General features: G+C 36.8%; 1 protein-coding gene across 4 annotated transcripts; it reads right to left on the bottom strand.

The window, feature by feature from the left end:
• Positions 1-555: 555 nt before the first annotated feature.
• Positions 556-18,561, bottom strand: LOC132031190 (uncharacterized). 4 transcript variants are annotated; one of them, XM_059421067.1, is made up of 16 exons: positions 18,384-18,561; positions 12,769-13,005; positions 12,642-12,696; positions 12,419-12,508; positions 12,240-12,330; positions 11,696-11,756; positions 9,461-9,503; positions 8,997-9,168; positions 8,779-8,877; positions 7,703-7,771; positions 5,294-5,432; positions 3,153-3,348; positions 2,749-2,885; positions 2,618-2,657; positions 1,551-1,725; positions 556-902 (listed from the first exon to the last, which is right to left on the bottom strand). In XM_059421067.1, exons 1-15 carry the CDS (start codon positions 18,516-18,518, stop codon positions 1,559-1,561), a joined length of 1,731 nt encoding a protein of 576 aa, XP_059277050.1. In that variant the 5' UTR covers positions 18,519-18,561; the 3' UTR covers positions 556-902; positions 1,551-1,558. The 4 variants fall into 4 exon arrangements, with proteins under 4 accessions (XP_059277050.1, XP_059277048.1, XP_059277049.1 ...); XM_059421065.1 differs by having other exon boundaries at positions 8,997-9,166; positions 9,459-9,503; positions 12,642-13,005; XM_059421066.1 differs by having other exon boundaries at positions 2,749-2,882; positions 12,642-13,005; positions 18,384-18,560.
• Between the last annotated feature and the right edge of the window lie 2,819 nt (positions 18,562-21,380).

Genomic DNA, 21,380 nt, shown 5'->3' with positions numbered 1-21,380 from the left:
AAAAGATGGTATAAATTATAATTGTAAATATATATTCTCAGTGTCTCACTTTTTTTTTTTTTTTGACCAGTCCCAAAAAGAGTGTCTCTTTTAAAATTTAGTAAATTCACAATTCAAATATCCTACGTGTTTATAATCACAAAATTTAAAGAACATTTTAATACATTATACATATTTTTTAATTTAGGATCACAAAAATTCAAAAGTTTCTCTTCATTTCTTAAACTTCATACCTCGTCAAACTATGACACTTAAATTGAGACGGAGGGAATAATTTTTTACCCTCCTTGAGTTGTACACCGTTTGGTACCAAGGTGTTCATTTTAGTTCTAATCTCGTCTTATTTATTTTTATTTTGTCATTTGTAGGTTTATTCGGGAAATTTGAAAACTACAAAAAGAATAAGTCACATGACTCACATCTTTAGGATATAAATCTTGCTATTATTTTTTAAAGTCAAAAAGTATGCTCTCTTCTGATTTTTCTTATATTTTCCTGGTCTAAAGTATTCAGTTTTTATCTTGGTTATTTTAAAAGAGAAACAAAGGAGAGAAATTAAAAAACAAAACAAGCATCAATAACATACTTACAAGTTGGCGTAAAGATTCCTCAAAATCATTTCAAGAACAAACTCTTGGCCAGCACTATACAATGACAGGGGCCCTGAGATTAGATAGAGAGCACAATTTTCATACACAGAAATCTATAGCATTCACAAACATCAATTTTAGGGCAGCCCGGTGCACAAAGCATTTCGCGTTAGCAGGGTCCAAGAAAGAGCCGCACCCCAAATATCAGTTTTACATGCTAAATAATAATGGATAGCAGCAATTGGGCAAAGTGAGAGATTTTTCCCTGTAGACTTGAGCTAGCATCAGTTCTTCCCTCCATCATTGGTTAGCCTGCAATAATAACCCAAAAGAAATTCAAAACCACAGGAGGGAGTTAGTAGCCATACCAAATACACTCTTCACTAAGATAAATCTGTGGGAAAAAGCAAAAGTATAACTATTCAAGATCAGAAAAAAACTAAATTACTTTTTTTTTTATGACATGGGAACCCGCAGCCGCTACCCTTTGGGTGCGCACAGGGTAAACCCAGCTCCTGTGCAATAGCTCGCAAACCACACAGGAGATTACTTGCACCAGAAAAATACTTTCTCACTCCCTCCGGTTCATAATAAGCATCCACTTAGCCTTTTTATTTTTGGTTCAAAATAAGTGTCCACTTACAAAATCAAGAAGGAATTAACTTTATTTTTCCAAATTTACCCTTATTAAGTGCTAAGTGACCAGATTTCAATGTGTCAAGTTAATAGTAATATGCAAATTTTCATTAAGGGCAATTTAGTCAAAATACTTATTTTTTTCTATAATTAGTGCACACTTATTTTGAACCAGAGGGAGTATGATTTAAGATGTAAAACACCCACGATGATTTAGCACGAAAAAGAATATGGTTGAAAGTGATGGAAAAACTGCTAGATGCGCCAAAGCAGGAAAGTATATGATTTGCGCAAGATTAAAAAAAAAAAAAAAAGAACACTCACTAGACGTCTTAGTAGTCTTCGTCTTCGGAATAAGAAGCATCGTTGTATTCGTCATATATCTGATATTCTCCAAGACTCTGATCATCTTGCACTTCATCCACCCCCGCTGTACTGAATGGAAAATTGCCAAAGAGCTCTTGCAAGAAATCTCTTGAAACATTATCGTGGTTTGAATCTGGGTAGCATATAGGAAACTTAATTGCCAACAAAATCCTTTGGCACACAATTCCAAAGGTACTTGAGCATCAAAAAAATATAATCTATTGATCACTCCATGCATTTCCACCTTCATTCCAATGCACTAAGACAGATGTCACTATTTATGACCCGAAGTAAACTTCTCTTTTATCACAAAAAGGATCATCACTTTACAAGACAATGTTCTTTCCCCAGTTTCTTCTTGTCTTGTCAGAACTAGGCTTTAAACCAAAGGGATGGCCTAATGGTCAAGAGCTAGAGAGATAATCTTAACCAAGGTTCGAGTAAAATAGATGTCACCAAGTCAAATCTTCCCATCCACCTAAGCCTTGTTGGGAAGTACCCAACACCTTTGCTGGTGGGAGGTAGTAGATTAATTGGAGGTGTGCAAGTTCCTCGAAATACTGCAGTTATTTATAAATAAATGAAAGAAGAAAAGATCGACTAGACAGGTTGCAAAGGTTTCCAAGAGAAACAAGCTGCTCCCCTCTAACTTTGTGTTTGATATCATGTAAACAATCGCCAATAGTCAGTTAAATCTTTTTAAGACAACAGCTTCTCATCCAAATAATATTCATACATATACTAGACACCCATGTTACTACAGCCTTCTACCCTCTAGTTCCTTCTTTGTTAATTGCTTTACTGCTTCATTTGTCAGGCTGTAGGAGAATAGAAACAACAATTACAAAACAACAATTACTAAGGATAAATCCAGCAATTTTTTCTAGAAGAATTCTTTTTCTATAGTTCGAGCAATTCTCTTGCAGGTTTGCTGATCATTCAACTAATCCCATCCATCAACATGTAAACGTGAGAGAAGAATGACATAATAGATCTGATTAAATATGGTTTTATTCCAAGGATACGTGGATCATCATGTAGAGAGCCATCCCCTTCCTGGACAGCCTGAGAAGAGAATGAATCAGGTGACTTTACAATAAGGAATACTTATTACAAATTGCTTGTGAATGCATTCCAAATATAAATATGAACTTACGAGGTCAAGAGGGTCATATGCATCAATCTCCTCTTCAACATTATCATCCTCAAACTCATCTTCAAAATCTTCTAAATCATCAGGTTCATCAACTTCATGGGTTTCTGCTTGTTCATCGACTTCATTGTTTTCCACTTCTGACATTTCAAGGAATTTATTAAGAGAAAATACTTGAGCGAAGGCTCTGATGTTACTACAATTACAAATAGTTGGAAGGTAAAATCTATCAAAGGCAAGGTAAAATCCAGAAAGCCAATCAGCTGTAGGAATTATTTTAGCTTTAAGGGTGTGTTTGGTATGGAGCAAAACATTTTCTGGAATTTGTTTTTCAATTTTCATGATAGATTATTATGTCAACAATTAAGATTCATAATAGACTACAAATAACACCAACTGCTTTAAACCTTTATCGGCTTTTTCTTGCTCTTCAGGTCTTGCAACTTTCACATAAGTGTGAATCCTCTTTGACTTTTCGAAGCGAGCGGACACGGAGTTTAGTAAAGACTCAGCACGGGGATGAGGGCATACTGACATAAATCTCACATCAATACAGCGTCTCAAACAATCAAGAGTATGAGCGGAGAACCATCCTGTTGTACTCTGCAAATTAAATAATCGGAAGAAAAGTATCATTGGTGATTTCTTCAAGCTTTGTCAGAATACATAAAGATAACAACATTCAAGCAGATCAGAAAAGTACATATGAAGTGAGTTACTAGTTACTATAGGGCAACACTCCCCAGGAAGCAAAAAATCATTTGTCTCATACAGAACAGAAGGAACAAGGCACCAGACAGAGCATGTTGAATATATTATAATAAAGAAGTTCATAGTAATACATCCATCTGGGAAGCAAAGATTAAGAAATTAGGACAAAAACCACAAGGTAAAAGAAATAGGGAAATATCAAGAGGTAACATGAACCTTAGCACAGCTAAAAACAAGAAGTAAAACAATCAATCTCTAGTGGACAATCCGTTTGCTTCTCTCCTACACCAGATTGACTTCTAATCCTTAAGATTTTCAAGTCAATGGATTTAATTATCTTTCAGCACAAGAGGTCTCTTGAAAAGAAATATGACATTTGAAAATATGTGTGTGAGTGCAGCGCGTGCCAATATGTTAATACCTCAAAGTCAGTTCTCCACTCACTCAATCAGTAATTGACACAGATGAAATGCAAAAGTCTTTTCTAACTTTCGCAGGGAAAGGCAACCAGGAAATTTGATACATGTAAGTTGTTAAGACTTAAGAGAATGGACCAAAGTTCACAGGTCTAACTAAACTCTAAGTTAGATCAAGAGGTGAGAATTGTTCAAGACCATACAAAGAGATTACAACTCATACCCTCGATCAATGTAGGACTCTTAACACTCGGTCCCATTTTCTCCTTCCTGTTGCACGTCGAAACTGGACAGCTAGAGTATGGATAACTAATTACGCCTACCACTGAGTAACAGAACAGTAAGGATGAGTTTGATAGTGAGCCCAACCTCACGCATTTCACCCCAATTTAGTAGGCAAGCAACCCATGCCTACGTAGGCCACACCACCCAACTTTGTGCTCGGATAGGGTAGCTCATAAGCTAGTTAATTAAACCCTAATTTCAAGGGACTTGAACTCAGGATTTCTGTCTACAATGATACCATGGTAAGAAAATGACATAGGACCTAAGGACCTAACTCAACCCCCAATGCTAGCTCATGAGGATTGTAAAAGATCGTATAAAGAGAACACAGTTTACACCCTTAACCAATTCGGAGCTCTAACACCCTAGCACACTAGAGTTGGACATCTTAAACGTGGATAACGCTATATGGGGGCCCACCATCAGGTAACACAGCATTGGGAACCGTCTGGCTTTGATACCATGTTGAAGTATGTGACCAACTCAACTAACATAACACCTTTATTTACTTAATTATATTTTCAAAATGTCTCCTCACATGTCGGCTTGATTCTTTTCCATAGGCAAAGTAGCAAACTTAATTTTCTTTTATAAAGTGTACCTTTTAGGTTAAGTATGTAAGTTGGGTCCAAATTTCATTTTCTTAACATGGTATCAGCATAAACAAAAGTCATGGTTTTAAGAAAAAGGCTACAACTATACCAATGTCCTTCCTTTCCAAAAGGGCAATAAATTATTGAGATAACAAGCGAATAGCTGAAGCATCACTATGCTTGGTCCCTCCTAAGAAACTATGGAACTACTAATCCATTTATTAAGAAACTACTTCATTCTTTATTAGTTTTCCGATGTCATAGATTTATTATGCCATGCAAATAGTAGACATGAATTTACTATGTTCACTGTAGGAAGTTACATACTTCCATTGTCATAGTGGACTACATACACTTCAATAATACTGAACAACCAAATGCTAGTGGTGTTTCTGATTTGAAGAAAGCAAGGGCATCATGAGCACCACAAACCATCCATGCATCAACATGTATGGCATACAGTAGCAAAGTTATCACAAGCCGGAGAAAATATATAGGTGATATGCTCATGGAGAAGGAACTTTTTATTGAACGATAACATACATCGCAAGTTTCTTCCTTTGAAGGTTTTCTGATTTCTTCTTGAATGTAGTCATCCTTCAGTTCACAAAGCTGCAATGGTATCTGACATTTACATGGAAAAACACGAAAGGCACATATATCATCCCATCTATGTTGCAATCTGTAGAAAAAGAAAATATGGCATAAAAGAGTCTATTAGTTAGCTATCATTATCCACTAAGACCAAATCAAATCGGATTTATGTAAGATCATATTGGCTAGTTCAGCTGGATACCAGAATAAATTTAATTATATCCAAGTTAAACGACATGACTAGCAAAGCAAAATGTACGAGAACAAGAAGCCCTTCAGAACTGAATTCTATCAATACACATAAAAGAGGTGTTAAACTTGTTGCTCTCATGGGTGTGGCCTAGTTGCCAATGGTGTGTGTTGAGAACCATGAAGTCTCAACTCTCAAGTTCAATCCCAGCGGAAGTAAAAAAAAGTAGGTGATTTCTTCCCATTTGTCCAAGCCTTGGCGGACAGAGTTACCAAGTATCAAATAAAAAAGATGTGTGAAGCTTGTTAAGTAGCACATTGGTTGATATGGAATTGGTCTCCTCATATGGTTTTGGGCAATGATCATCTCATGAACTAGCTTTTGGAGTTGAGTAAGGCCCAAGATCTTTACATGGTATCAGAGTAGGCAAAGATCCTGGGTCCAAGTCTCAAGCCACCAATTATAAAAAGAATTACGTGCTAGGCTCATCAAAAACAATCACGCTTGTACATAGCGTATTTAAGACATAAAAATGAAAGTGTGCTCTCTCTAACAACTTAAGATTTTAGATGAGATGATCAAAAACTTAAACAAAGCTAATGAAAATTGCCATTTCCAAAGCACGTCAATAGAGAAGTGCTTGTTCCCAATAACACATTATACCTTTAGTGTGCATACACCTTCTCCGCCGCCTTGTATATCATTCTTCTAATGGTTTCAGGGATAAATATATCTAGCTTTGGTGTCAAAGGGTAACGCAATATGCATTCAAAAGTGACATGATATCTAAAGCTATTATTGATAACTATTATCTATTAAATCTAGAAATACTCACAATGGAATTAAATTACTAACCTTCACGGAAAGCTAAAAGAAATGAACAATCGTCATTATCATTACATAAGATGATAGAACAATATACAATTTCAGTATGAAGGAGACTGAAATTAAAGAACGATATCAAGACTAATTTGATTTTGAGTGAGAACTAAAGTCCATGGACTGGTTTTAAGATGTAATAACACTCTTACAACCCATTTTCATTTGAATGTAATTCAAACACTCTAAAACTCGATGCGGCCATAACCGCATAACCAAAGCAAGGGATCATTTACAGCATGATCTCTAAACATAAGGCTCTCTCCTCATAGGGATTCATAGGTCATCAATCAGAGACAGGATATGATTGCAATCTAAATACACCGTACGGCCAGCCACATGATTGTTTTTTGTTGAAGAGTCCCACATTGGGTGGAAAGGGGATGGGAGGTCTCTTTACATGGTCTTTGGCAATCCTCCTCTCATGAGCTAGCTTTTGGGGTTGAGTTAGTCCCAAAGATCCATTTCTCAACCCCAAAAAGCTAGCTCATGTGGGGAGGATTGTCCAAGACCATATAAAGAGACCACCCATCCCTTTTTCACCTGATGTAAAACTCTTCAACACCACACCTCACGCCCAGGCTGGACATCTGGAGCAAGGGCTCTTTAATGGGGGGGCGAACCTCGGTGAACAAGAATTAGGATGGGTCTGCTCTGATACAATGTAAAAAAATGGATCTTGGGCCTTACTCAACCCCAAAAGCCAGCTCATGAAGAGGAGATTTCCCAAGACCATATAAGGAGACTATCCATCCCTTTTTCACCCGAAGTGGAACTCTACAACATTTTTCATGTTAGTTTTAGCAAATAAGCTAAAGAAAGTTTTTAAAAGTTTTATCAATTTACTCAACTTTATAGCTCGTGAACATCTACTCCAGTTTAGTTAGCAGACAAGCAACAACAACAACATACCTAGTATATTCCCACAAGTGGGGCCTGAGGAGGGTAGAGTGTACGCAGACCTTACCTCTACCTTGGGAGGTAAAGAGGCTGTTTCCGATTGACCCCAGGCTCAGTTTAGTCAGCAAAATACAACTCAAATAATTTGTAATCTTTTTCCCATCTGAATCCGACAAATAGGACATATCTTGAAGTACTTCTGAATAATCCAAAAGTGCACTTTAACACTAGCTAGCTTCTTTCTAATATAGATAATGTATGATTAAAGATGGATAAGATTCAATTTGAGATGAAGATTACAGCATTTTTACCTACAGATTACAAAGAGCCAGAATAGATTTAAATTCTAAAGAACACATTATAGTTATGAGTGTTAATGGATTCAGTACCCAGATGACGCACGGCTCTCACAGTAGCTTCGTAATTCATGGTGCACTCGGAAATCAATATTCTGGTATCTGTTAAGCAAAATGCAAGAAGTAAGCCATCAGCATGATCAAGAGTTCAAAAGAAACAGCTAACATGTAGGAATTGATTCTGAGTACCTTAAGCAACACCAGATCGAGAAAAATGCATATAAGATACAAATGGGTCACATACCCCTGGTTGTTGCAAATAAAGATGTTGATATGGGGAAAAGAATTAGTAGGCCCTTGGCGAAAAGTGTTTGGTAATTAGCAAAAGGAAGAGAACTGTTTCATTTAGAGAACTGTTTCATTTAAGGAACATATAACAAAATGAAGTCGAGCAAGTTGACATTTGAATGGACCCGCATAGTAAAGGAGAAGACAGCTATATAAGGGGAAGAAACCTATTCTCCATCTTATTTTACAAACAAGAAAGGCAAGTCAATGCAAAAAGTTTCACTTCACTTACTTCCCCATTTTTCTATCCTTTCTCTTCCTTCCTGAGTTTGCTAACAAAGAGGAAAAACTTACAAAAAACAGGCTTACAAAGTGGAAGAGAGTTCAGAGATATAAAGTTCTCTCTTCATCCCACTTGTAGGAAAGAGGAATCAGCTCTATGTCAGAGGAAGAAGCCATAAAGGGAGGGACAAAGAGAGAGGGAACGAAGGCAAAGAGGTTAAAATTCCATCTCTAGGATAAATAACGCTTCTAATCTGGTCAGTTTCAAAATCTATGTCTGATTTTTTTGTACCTGAAGTCCTAAACTGTGTGCAGTCATAGGATTTCTGTCACCCTCTAATAATCTCATAAATGCAGATATCTCTTTAAGCAAATATTTACAGTTTTTCCAAGGTCGGTATGGATATGAGATATACAAGATATATTTCAGATGACATAAATGAGAGTACCTGTAATAAATCAAGAAAAGAGGGGTGGGGGTAAAGGGGGAGTCAGAAAGCATCATCAGTGAATAGTGAATACATATAACTTAGTGAGATCCACAAGGAGAGCGTTAAGAGTAAGAAAAATATAAGAAAGGATTATTATTTCATTCTTACATGCGGGATTCAGGATCCTTCCGAGGATCATAACCTTTTCTTATCCAGAATCTACGGAAAGGCCCATTCAAAAAGTAATATGCTACTCCACAAAGAAGCCTGCATAAACATGGAGATAGACTAAAACTTCATACTAGCAGTATTCATTTCCAAGAGATAATTAAATAATTCATTCCGAATAATAGAATTGAAGACTGTATGAGAACTGTAAATACTACCTTTTGAGCATGCTCTCTCGAAATTTCAGACCCTTATCACGCAAGCGCTCAGCCAAAGACTCTTTGGCCCATATTTTACGCTCTTCAAACAATTCACATACCGCCTTCTGCCATCTCCAACGATCTGAGCCCTGAGGAACGTACTTTTCCCAAGCCACTGGCTTCGGAATCTGTATGAATGTTAAGCAGAAAACCCACGCAGCTGCAATACCATCTTGCAGCAGAATGACTATATCCTTTTATATGTATATTTTTGTTCACGAAAAAGATGTTTCTTCCCATCCCAAAAGACAACCAAAGTTGGAACAAGCTTTAAGGTCTCTCCTGTATAGGTCAAAAAAAGTGCCCCTACAGGCAAGGGTTGTTCTAGATGCATTAAAAATTGGAAGGCGAAGAAGAAGAAGTTACCAGAGTCTAACAACAAACAAAGTACACAGAGATGCATTGCAGACACATAAGGATATCTTTGATAGTAAAATCAATGGCAAGACTTGGCTCCATCTCCCTCTACATTGAAAAAAATATACATCAGTAAAATATTAGTGTGCTAAGTATTTGAAGAACGTATGAAGTATGTCAAGTAAAACTAAACAGAGTATTTCAAGCATGCAGCTCTATAAACGCTAAGGTAAGTGAAAGTAACATAAGGTAGAACATAAAAATTCATAATGGCCTCATCACATATGAAGACTAATAAAAAAGAGATGACAAAAAATTAAAAGATCCACGAAATTAAGTCAAAAGACTCAAAACATAGAGAATAAAAGACAAAACAAGGTGAAAATGACTACCCTTATGTTGTTTGTAGAGCAGCAAGAAATGGATCAATGAGTAGAATTAAGTGGAATCAATTGTCCGTACATTGTTCATGAGGCCCCCGAAATGTTCGTAAAAGAGGATCAAGACTCTGCAACTAATCTGTGTTCATCCATCTTGCAAACTTCATATTCTACCTATGTTGGTATTACGTTTGGGATTACTTCAATATCTCACGATTAGTTCATATATAAAATTGGAAGCTTTCTGGCCAAGGTTTGCAAACAATACAGGAAAAACAATTATATTTCTTTGATTGTGTCAAATTAACTTATATACAGTTCAAGTATATTTTAATGAAGGAAGATATCTTTCTGGAGTGATAATTGGTTAGGATATGGTCCTCTAAAATACTCCTATCCAGATTTGTAACTACAATTGAAGATGCATGGAGCGAGCAGGGATGGAATCTCTTTTTTAGAAGATTGTTAAATAATTGGGAGATTGAGAGGGTGGTTGAAATCCTCAAGACAGTAAAAATCTTTCAAGGTATAAGAAGTACTGATCATTCAGTGGTATTGAATGGAAGCAGCAACAAAAAGGTTTACAGTCAGTTCTGCTTATCTTCTGTCTGATACAAACTATAATAGTTCTGATAGGCCTTGGGAATCTATGTGGAAAACCAAAGCTCCTTTTAAGATGGTCTGTTTTTTCACTTGATTGGTGGCTAGAAAGGCATGTTTGACACATGAAAACTAACAGAAAAGGGGGATTCAGTTGACTCCCAAGTGGTGCTTTTGTGTCAGGAAGAGGCATAAAACAAAAGCCATTTGTTTCTTCACTGAAAGGTTACTGATATATTGACTAATGTTTCTATCTTTGGTTGGGGTCAAATGCTAGGTGCTTTGAAGATATTACATGCTCCATACAGAAGATCAAAATAAAGTGCTTTTTGTTTCTTCTTTTCTGGTGTACGAAAAGCTATCTAGAGGATGGATGCAGAAGCATTTTTGAATTTTTGAATCCTTGTAAGATGAATCAGGCCTTTTGTAATTGTAAATATTGAAACCAACACCTCGTTGGTGATGATGAATACATATGTTACCATTCTGAAAAAACGGAGCTTTTTAGAAGTGTTAAACAAGAAATCCAACATTTCATAGACCAGGGTCCAAATCTAAGCAAACACGAAAAAAAAAATAGGTGATATCTTCTCATCTATTTGAACTTTGGTGGGCAGAGTTACCTAATATCTGAGTTGGCGAAAGAAGCAGGTAACCGGTAAATTGATCAAGGCGCACAAGCTAGCCCAAACACCACTTAGCATCAAATACCAAAGATGCATTTTTACACTTTAATGTTAAGTCAATGTCAATATTCAATTGAATTTTGCATTGCGTACGTACTAATATACTGAGTAAACTACTTTACAGCATAGACCAGTTGTTTACTATTGTAACATTAGTGCTAGAATTAAGAATGCAGACGATTTAACATGCAGAAGAGAAGGATTTAACCTTTTATGGGTCTTTCAACAGGCGCCGGATCAATAGTGACCTGTTAACTAGAGCTAGATATCACTAAAATAAAAAATCATATTCCTATTAGACTCAAGACACGGGATAAGAAAGTGCATCAAAGGTAATCCAGTGTCCAGAATTACTCAAACATGGAACCATGTAGACACACTTTCCATCTTAAGAAATCTACTACTGCCTAGACAGCACGACACAGGATCTGCAGTGGTCTTGTTAGATTGATTGAAAAGATTAAAGTAAAAATGCAGAAAACATCAGATGAAAAAAAAAAAAAAGTGTTTTAGAATGTCTGCAGTGGTCTTGTTAGATTGATTGAAAAGATTAAAGTAAAAATGCAGAAAACATTAGATTGAAAAAAAAGAAGTTAAAACAAGAGACTTCTTCCATGCAGGCAAAAAAAATTACCTCCCAATTGTGCCGTCCCTCTTGTTTTCTTTTTGAGCCCACACTTGCACAAGGTTTTAATCTGAAATTACAAAATGTTTGTCAATTTTCTAATAGGAACATACATCTCTTAAAGAGAATGCTTTTAACTTAGACAAGGAAACTGGTCTGCATCATATATAACCAATTGTGGTGAGACAACTAATGTTACATACACTTCATTTGCCTCGAAGTCGATCAATTGATTATGTGTAATACGTGCAAATCCTCAAATTACACTACGATCATGCTAAAAATTGAATGTACTATCCACAATGGATACTTGCAGCCGCAGTATATACATACCCATACGAAGTTCATATAACATCTGAGACAACAATTTTCCACTAACAGCAACTCTCTCTCTCTCTCTCTCTCTCACACACACACACACAGAGAAAGACAGAAATATAGATGATATAGATGGCTTGCTAAAACCATGGTGAAACAAGATTGTGTGTACAGGTATACAATATCTAAAAGTTAAAATTGCAAAAGCAGATTTTAACAAGCCAAAGCATCTCACACAATATTATCAGGCGTATCTTTTGTGGAGAACAGAGGAGGTAGTAAAATCATTAAATCCTCTTGATCGACATCCATAAGACCTCCCTTCTCTGCAAGCAGTAAACTCAAGAAATTAGGTATCAGAAAAGAGCATTTCCCACATTTTGGAATTGCAGGAATAACGAGAGAAAGGCTGACCAAATTTAGGTTCCACCTCTGCCCACTGTCTCTTTTTTCTTCTCGCAACATCAGCATGAACAGCGAGAACATGCTGATAGTCTACCATTCCTTTGAAAGCAGCACAATTGTGCATGAAAAGAAAAAAGGGAACAAGAAATTTCAAAGTTAATATGCGCTCGCAAAAGAGCAGAAAGACAAACTAGAGAAGATGAAGTAGTCTACATTAAAAGCTAGTTCTTACCATTAAAATGATAAGCTTCAGAAACATGAGAAACAATATTAGCTGAGAGATGCTCCTGCAAATTAGCAGCTGTCTGCACTTCAATTTCTTTCGAAGCGCTATCATTTAAACATCTAGACTCATTCACCTTTTGTGCAGCTAAAGAATTTTCAACAGAAGAATTTTCTTCACAGTTAACAGGACTACTAGAAGATTGTATCGATATTCCACAGCTACTGTCAGCAGTTTGGACATCCCTTACTTTACACTTGGATATTTTCAACAAGAAGTTATTGCTATGGTTAAGCTCCCCGAAGGCTGGGTGTGAATAAGGATCTTCTGGCCGGAAATGGAGCTCCAGCTTATTTGACTGCGAAGTGCGAGCCTGAATTACAAGGAGTGTCAGCAAAGATCAGAATCTACAATTAAATTACCACATGTCTACAAAGCCAGTTAGTCAGCCATTTAGTATCAGTTAACAGCCTTCGTTACCACTTTAAGTGTACAAATATTATTCCGTAAATATTCACTATTTCCAACCTATTAAATTGAGAAGTTAAGGGTAGACCGTAGACGAAGCAAATAAATAAGTCCAATTGCATAGAAAATCAGTTAGACTGTTTCATCTAGTATTAGTTAACAGCCTTCGTTACCACTTTAAGTGTACAAATATTATTCCCTATATATTCACTTTTTTTTTTTTTTTTTTTTTTGAAACTGGCAATTGTGTATTCATCGGCATTTAGGACATGCTGGAGACCTTCCAAAGTGTTACAGCAGAAACAAAAAAAAGAAAAAGGATATAGAAATACTTACAGAGATTTTACTAAATCTACAAACTAATTTATATCATCTAATCCTGTTTCTTTACACCAAAAGTAGAAAGATACTATACAATTCCATTTGACTTTCTGAAGGGAATTGGATCTATTTTCAAAACACCTATCATTCCTCTCCTCCAAACTGTCCACTATATGCAGTGTGGGATTATCCTCCACCATTTCTTTTGACTCTTACTGCCTCCCCTCTTCATCCAACAGCTAAGCAAATCTGCAGTGTGTTCAGGCATAGTCCATTGTGTCTCTGTTATGTTGAGAAATAATGACCACAGTTGTGCAGTGAATTTGCAATGTAGAAATAGATGCTTGTTGGTTTCATCTGTTTCCTTGCACAAGAAACATCTGGAAACTATGTTGGCACCTTTTCTCTTTAGAACTTCATGTGTTAAACAAGCCCTCCTTGCCACCAACCATGCGAAGCATTTCACCTTGTTTGGAACTGGGCACTTCCATAAGTTTCTCCAAATATTTGGCTGCTCTCTATTCTGTAGATTACACTTCCTGTTGTAAGCCCTTTTTACTGAGAATTTCCCATCACTGTCATGCTTCCATCTCAGGGTGTTTGGTTCATTGTTGGTGCCTTTGAAATCACCAATTTTGCTTAACAGGTCGGCCACCCTTTCCACCTCCCAATCATTCAACAGCCTTTTGAAATTTAAGTTCCAGCCCTGTACACTCCACATCTCATCTATTGAGCTCTCTGGAATATTGCATAGAATAAACAAGTCTGGAATATTTCCCTTAATGGAACTTGCTCCTTCCAAGAATCTTTCCAGAATTTCACTCTTTTCCATCTCCTACGGTCATCTGCTTATTGCTTTCGATCTTGGGCCATAAAGCTCTGATTGTTTTCCGTGCTCCAACACCATAAGTGCCAGTGCTCACTCTAGTTCACCAAGGATTGAGTTCACCAAACTTGCACTTGATCACCTCTTTCCATAATGCATTCTCCTCACTGCTGTACCTCCATAGCCACTTCATCAACAGACACTTATTATGTGCTTTCAAATTTCTAATGCCCAATCCACCCCTTTCTTTACCTCTCATTGTTGTCTGCCATTTAACCAGATTATAACCTTTGCCCTCTCTGCAGCCATGCCATAAGAACTCCCTTCTAAGTCTATCCAATTTCTTCTGAACATTGGAGGGTAAAGGAAATAATGATATTACCTATGTGGGAAGAGAATCTAGAACAAAATTGATAAGAATAAGTCTTCCTCCCAAAGATAAGTATTGTGCCTTCCACTTTGCCAATTTCTTTTCTGTTTTCTCTACTATCCCATCCCAAATTTCCCCTGCTTTGTGTTTGCTGCCAAGAGGCATGCCTAGATAAGTTGTAGGCAAAATATCCACTCTGCATCCTAAAATGAGAGCAAGAGTCTTCATGTTTGGTTCCTCTTTTATTGAAACCAACTGGTTTTTCCCCAATTTACCTTTAGGCCTGAAGATGCTTCAAACAGTGTCAAGATCATTCTTATGTAACCAATCTGTTCGACCTTGGGCTCGCAAAATATCACTGTGTCATCTGCATACTGTTAATGGCATATCTCTTTTCTCTGCCCCCCAATATTCCCTATCTCAAAACCGTTAATCCACCTATTCTGCAAAGCTATCCTCATCAAGCTATCAAAACCCTCCATTGTTATTATGAGCAGGAGAGGGGACAATGGGTTACCCTGCCTAAGTCCCCTTTCGGAAGGGAAAAAACCTACAGGTTCTCCATTCACAAGGACAGAGAACCTGACAGTTTTAATGCAAAAGTCTATCCATTTCAACCACATCTCACCAAAGCCCATCTGTCTAAGGCTGCTCAACAAAAATTTCCAATTAACATGGTCATAAGCTTTTTTTTTTTTTTTTATGACATGGGAACCCGCAGCCGCTACCCTTCGGGTGCGCACAGGGTAAACTTAGCTCCTGTGCAATAGCTCGCAAATCACACAGGAGAGATAACCCGCACTAGGCAAGCCCCGTGCGACGAGCTCGACCCAGAAGGCAAATCCCAGCAGGGGGTTTCGAACCTGAGACCTTAGTCATAAGCTTTTTTAATGTCCAGTTTACACATGACACTTGCTTCGGCCCCTTTGATTCTGGAGTCCACACATTCACTGGCAATAAGTGCAGCATCCATGATTTGTCTCCCCTTTATAAAAGCCATTTGATGCTTGTTCATCAGATTATCAACTACCTTCTTGAGCCTTTCAGCTAGTAGCTTTGCTACTATCTTATAAACCCCACCTATGTGACTTATAGGTCTGAAGTCCTTCAACTCTGATGCTCCTGCTTTTTGGGGGATCAATGCTATAAAAGTAGAATTAAAGCTTTTCTCAAACTTCTGATTCTCATGAAAATATTGAATGGTTTTCAGTATGTCATCTTTCATTATCTCCCAGAAATTTAAATAGAATGAAATAGGAAACCCATCAGGCCCAGGTGCCTTCTCCCGCATTTTTATGCATTTCAGAACTTTTGCTTCATCAAATTGTCTTTGAAGCCACTCTTTCTCTTCCATAATAATCCCTCTGACTTCATGTACCACCAAATCTGGCCTCCATTCCTCTGTTTCTTTGTAAAGAGTCTTGTAGAAGTTTTGGATTGCTTCTTTGATGTCCTCAGGGTTTGTCACCTCATTTCCCCCCACAGTCAGGTTATCAATGGAATTAACCCTTTTGTGAGCTGTTGCTATCCTGTGAAAGTATTTTGTATTTTTGTCTCCCTGTTTCAGCCATTGTATCCTGGATCTTTGCTTCCAAGCTATTTCTTCATTTCTTGCTACTTCCTCATACTCCATAGCTAAATTGGATTTTTGTATTGCCTCATCATCTGTAAGAATTCTTTGTTCTTGAACAGCCTCCCAAGTCGCCAATTGATTTAGAATATCCTCCTCCCTCTGTTTCCAGTTGCCCCTATTATTTTTACTCCAGTCCTTCAGTTTTTCTTTTAACATTTTCAGCTTTTCAGCCAGAACAAAGCCAGGCTTCCCATCTACAACAAATGATCCCCACCACAGTTTCACATTTTCCTTGAACCCCTCTACTCCCATCCACCAGTTCTCAAACCTAAAGTAAGACCTTTTGAAGTTCAACACTCCTCAAGATAGCAAAATAGGATTGTAATCAGATCCTATCTTAGGCAAAACTGATTGTTCAATAAGAGTGAGCTGTTCCTTCCATGTTGAAGAGTAGAGGAATCTATCAATTCTGGAAGCACTTCTATGTTCACCTCTTCTCCATTGAAGGAACCTCCAAATAAAGGAGGATCCACTAACTCCAGTTCCTTTATGCATTCAGAGAACTCAGCCATAGCTCCATTGATTCTCAGACAGTTTGTTCTCTCAATAGGGTATCGGATGACATTAAAGTCGCCCCCCACCACCCATGGCCCTGCACACCTTTCCTTCATTGAGTAAAGCTCGCCCCATAGTTCCCTTCTTTCAATTTTTTTACCGTCAGCATAGACAGCTGTTAGAAACCAAGTAAAATCTGAGTTTTGTCCCGTCATTTTACAAGTTATACATTGATTGCCACACTCCACCATCTCCCCTTCCCAAACTCTCCTATTCCATAAGATCAGTATTCGTCCACTAGTCGCAACAGCCTCCAAATGCACCTCCCCCACCCATCTATTGTCCCATATACTTTGAATAATATTATTTACACTGCCCAACAATTTAGTTTCTACAAAAATATACACATCTGCTACCCACTGATTAATCAGATTCCTGACTAATCCCCTCTTTTTATCCTCATTGAGCCCCCTCACATTCCATGACACCATTTGTATTCTCATTGATGACTGCTACCTAGATTCCTCCCTCTAGTTCTAGGCTAATAAATTGAAAATTAAAGGTAGACGAAGCAAATAAATATGTCCTATTGCATAGAAAATCAGTTACACTGTTTCATCTAGTATTAGTTAACAGCCTTCGTTACCACTTTAAGTGTACAAATATTATTCCGTAAATATTCACTATTTCCAACCTATTAAATTAAAAATTAAAGCTATATAAGTCCAATTGCATAGAAAATCAATCACACTGTTTTTGTTCCTTTTTCCACTTTCTTTATGTAGAATCCTCAATAGTGGACATGCATCTTCACTGTTACTAAGATTTTCTTGAATGCTATGTGAAAGAGTCAATGACCTACTTACATTAACTTGACACTCTGAGGCAATTATAGATCCTGAAAGAAATTATAATTGCTGAATAAATTAAGCTAAATGCTACATTTTCCTATTTTGACTCTTCTTTTCTTTCTAAATGAGTTTGGCAGCTTAATAATGAAAGATTAGATAGAGAAACCAAATGTTGACTGTTCTCATGTCCTAAATTTTAAGTGATTTGGTAAATGTAAGAAGAGATCAAACTACTTTATCAAACTTCAAGATGCTCCATGAAGTGCTTCTTTTTGGAGTAAATTTGCACTTCACGTGACTTACATTCTCAAAGCATGAAATGTACGACCACTTACATATTTTCAACTTGTCTTTATCAAGTAACAAAAAAAAGGTAGCTGCAGAAAATGTGAAAGAGTCCATTATGACATGCACTATTAGTACCATCGGCTGAGTATTTTTCTAGATGCTCGGTCAATTTTTTAGGCAAAAAAAGTTAGGAATTTTTTCAAGTTTCAACACCATCAAAAAGGACATTCTTGCACACTAGGCTAAGTGTTCATTGCTCTTGAATGAGCTTAATAGTAGTTAATTAGACAAGTGAACACTCCACCCCAAAACTAAACTAGATGAACTTGCTTTTCCTTGACCGTTTGTGCAAAGCAAAAAGAGCAATGAGATTGATACTCATCAATAGCACAGAACATACTAAGAACTGAACTTTCAAATTCTGATGCGGTTAATTTGCACAAATTGTACATACAAAGAAGTTACATTATGAATCAACAAAATGTAGACATTGTAATACCTTGACAATGCCTTGAATGCCGCCAAGAGTCTCAACAGCACGTTCGACTGAAGAAGGGTAAGCAGGGTAATGAACAGCAAAGACCTTGTCAGTGGGTAAATTTCCTGATACTGAACCGTCGTTTATAACCCCCATACTCTGTTATAAAACCAGCAAAATACTCATTGTCTCAGCCAAATATTAGTTTAGTAAGTTCAGCATTTGTCTACAAAGCACAGTAAGAATGTTATTTTTTCTGATTTTTCTTTCCAAAAATTAGCTCAGTGATGATGGTTTTGGTGAAATCAATACGAACACAGTGAAGAAACCATACAAAGCAACGAGAACCGCAACCCCATAGGATAATTTGCTCCACATTTTTCAGAAGATCTCAAAAGGTTAGAAACATGAGGGACAGATTTTTCCTTTTCACAAGTTTTTGACAAAAAATCTCCCTATATTTATCCTAAACCTCAAATACATCCTTAAAGTACCACTTTAATAGAATATGTCCCCTATATTTTTTTTGATGATATGGGAACCTGCAGCCCTCCAACCGCTACCCTTCGGGTGCGCACAGGGTAAACCCAGCTCCTATGCAATAGCTCGCAAACCACACAGGAGAGGTAACCCGCACTAGGCAAGCCCGGTGCGACGAGCTCGACCCAGAAGGCAAATCCCCCGCTGTCGTAGGCTGGGGGTTTCGAACTTGAGACCTCCATTATGAAAGCCCCATGCTCAACCAACTGAGCGACCCTTGCGGGTATATGTCCCCTATTTTTAGGACTATCCTAAAAGTTTCTGTCTCATAATCAACAGCACAACCAACCAACAACACCAAAACAAGTCACAACCTTCATCAACTAACCATTCGCAAAGTAATAATACTAAATCCATCTCGAAATACGAAAGAAAATCTGATACTAGTCAAAGCTCTATAATCATACAAGAACACTCCTGACACTAACATAGCAACTCTAAGAGTTTAAACGAAAAGGCAATAATGAATAAATAAAACTCTTCACCCACGCGAATCAATGTAGGGATTCCAAAATCCTCGACCGCGTCTATCTATTACAGTATACGAAAAAAAAAAAAATAGCGGGAAGTGAATTGCTAGCTTAGTGAGTAATAACACTTATCAATAACTGTTTTTAATCAGGACAAGAAAGCAAAAACATGCCAGTATGAAATATTATCGTAAAAACGCCCTTTTTAGAAATGGTAAAGAATAATCAGTCTTCATCATGTATTTCATGTAAAAAATAATTAATTAACAATTTGATAAAAAACTTGAGAAATTACTATGTTACTCTGACTAAATGAAGTGCTTATATACTGCTGCTTTCGAGTTTCAAGTGTAAAAAATAATCCTCACACAAAATATTGCATCATTAATACTAAGGCCAGACCTTAAAAAATAAAATAAAAAAGGTTCATTACTCTACATGTCTCTATAATATGACTTATTACACTAAATTTTGTATTTTAAAATCAAATATTTACACCCTTTATACTATGAAAATCCTTACAGTTACAGCCCAATAAGGTATATGTGCTATTGAATATTAACAAGGCAAGTTTGACACCCCAAAAGTGAACAAATAAAGCCCTAAAATATGAATTACCTCAATAGCAATGGAGGAGCACAACGTTTGCAGTGTTCTGCGACACTCTTCAGTAGAAAGCACGGGGGACTTTTTTCGTTTTTATTTTTATTTTCTCGGGACCTTTTTAAGCTTCCTTTTTAAGCTTCTTTTTCTTTTCCCTTTTTGGCCTTATTACCAGGGCTGTTCAAAACCGGATCATTATAATCTAATAATAAAGTTGGTTTATTAATTTATTGGTATTGAGTTATTGGATTGCAGATTGAAATTTTATAGTTAACGGTTTATTGATGCGGGGGAATATTACTCAATGTCCTTATCTGGTAAACAGTTACTCCATTAAGAATTATCATATTGATAATTTTACCCTGAAGTATATAAAATAATAGAATATGTATTATAATTTGTAAACCCTTTAACAATAAAGCTAAAGCCCCAACAGTTTAATGGATGCCTTCGTAATTGTCCGTGACATTTCTTTGCATTGCAACTGTTGTGAGAGATTTGAAGCCGTATCATTCGATGGGTCGGTAATGGAACACTAAAATAACAGAAGAGGAGAAGAGATATGTCGAACAAAGGAGGGATATTTTCTATATTGCAATTGATCTTCTTTAGATACAATCTTATTGGCTAACTAACTTGGGCCATTTAATTATAAGTCACTCTTCAGTCTTTTTTTTTTTTATTGGAGGTGACTCAAGTTTTAATTATTTAGTGGAGGTGATATTTTTTTATTAGTGATTAAGAGGTTTTGACCTCGCCTAAAAGTTTTTATTTTAACACTTTGACCCTTAACTTTATTTTTAACACTTTGCCCTCAGGTTTTATTTTTAACATTTTGACCCAGCTAATATAAACCCTAAAATACCAAAATGGGTTCAAAAAAAAAAAAGGGCGCCAATAGCCGCATCCGTTTTTCCTCTTTTCCCTCCACTGTTCTTCTTCTCCTTCCTCGGTTCGTTCTTCCTCCTCCTTCTTCTTCTTCTTCTTCTTCTTCGTCGTCGTCGTTCTTCCTCCTTCTTCTTCTTTTTTTTTTTTTCATCTGCCTATTCTCATTCTTTTTCTCCCTCCATTCTTCTTCCTCATCTTCCATTACTTCCGTTTCCACCTTCTTCTTCATCCATTCTCGTGCTATTTTTGAAGAATACGTTTTAACAAAAGAAAAACTAAACCACTTGTAATTTTTGCATTTTACCGAATTTCGTTAAATATCTACATAGGCATTACTTCATAAGTATTCGTTCCCCCCTCGCTTCTTCTTCTTCCATTGGTGCGGCATTTTGAAGAATTTGCTTAACAAAGAAAAAAACGAAACCAAGAACATTTTTTGCAATTTTTTGGCCGGGCATTACGCCATAATTTCCGCTCATTTGGTAAAACAAATATTGGGTCGTTTTTGTTTCAATTA

The sequence above is a fragment of the Lycium ferocissimum genome, chromosome 9, assembly GCF_029784015.1.
Source record: "Lycium ferocissimum isolate CSIRO_LF1 chromosome 9, AGI_CSIRO_Lferr_CH_V1, whole genome shotgun sequence".
Lineage (NCBI taxonomy): Eukaryota > Viridiplantae > Streptophyta > Magnoliopsida > Solanales > Solanaceae > Lycium > Lycium ferocissimum.
This window is presented reverse-complemented; position numbering and strand designations above follow the sequence as displayed.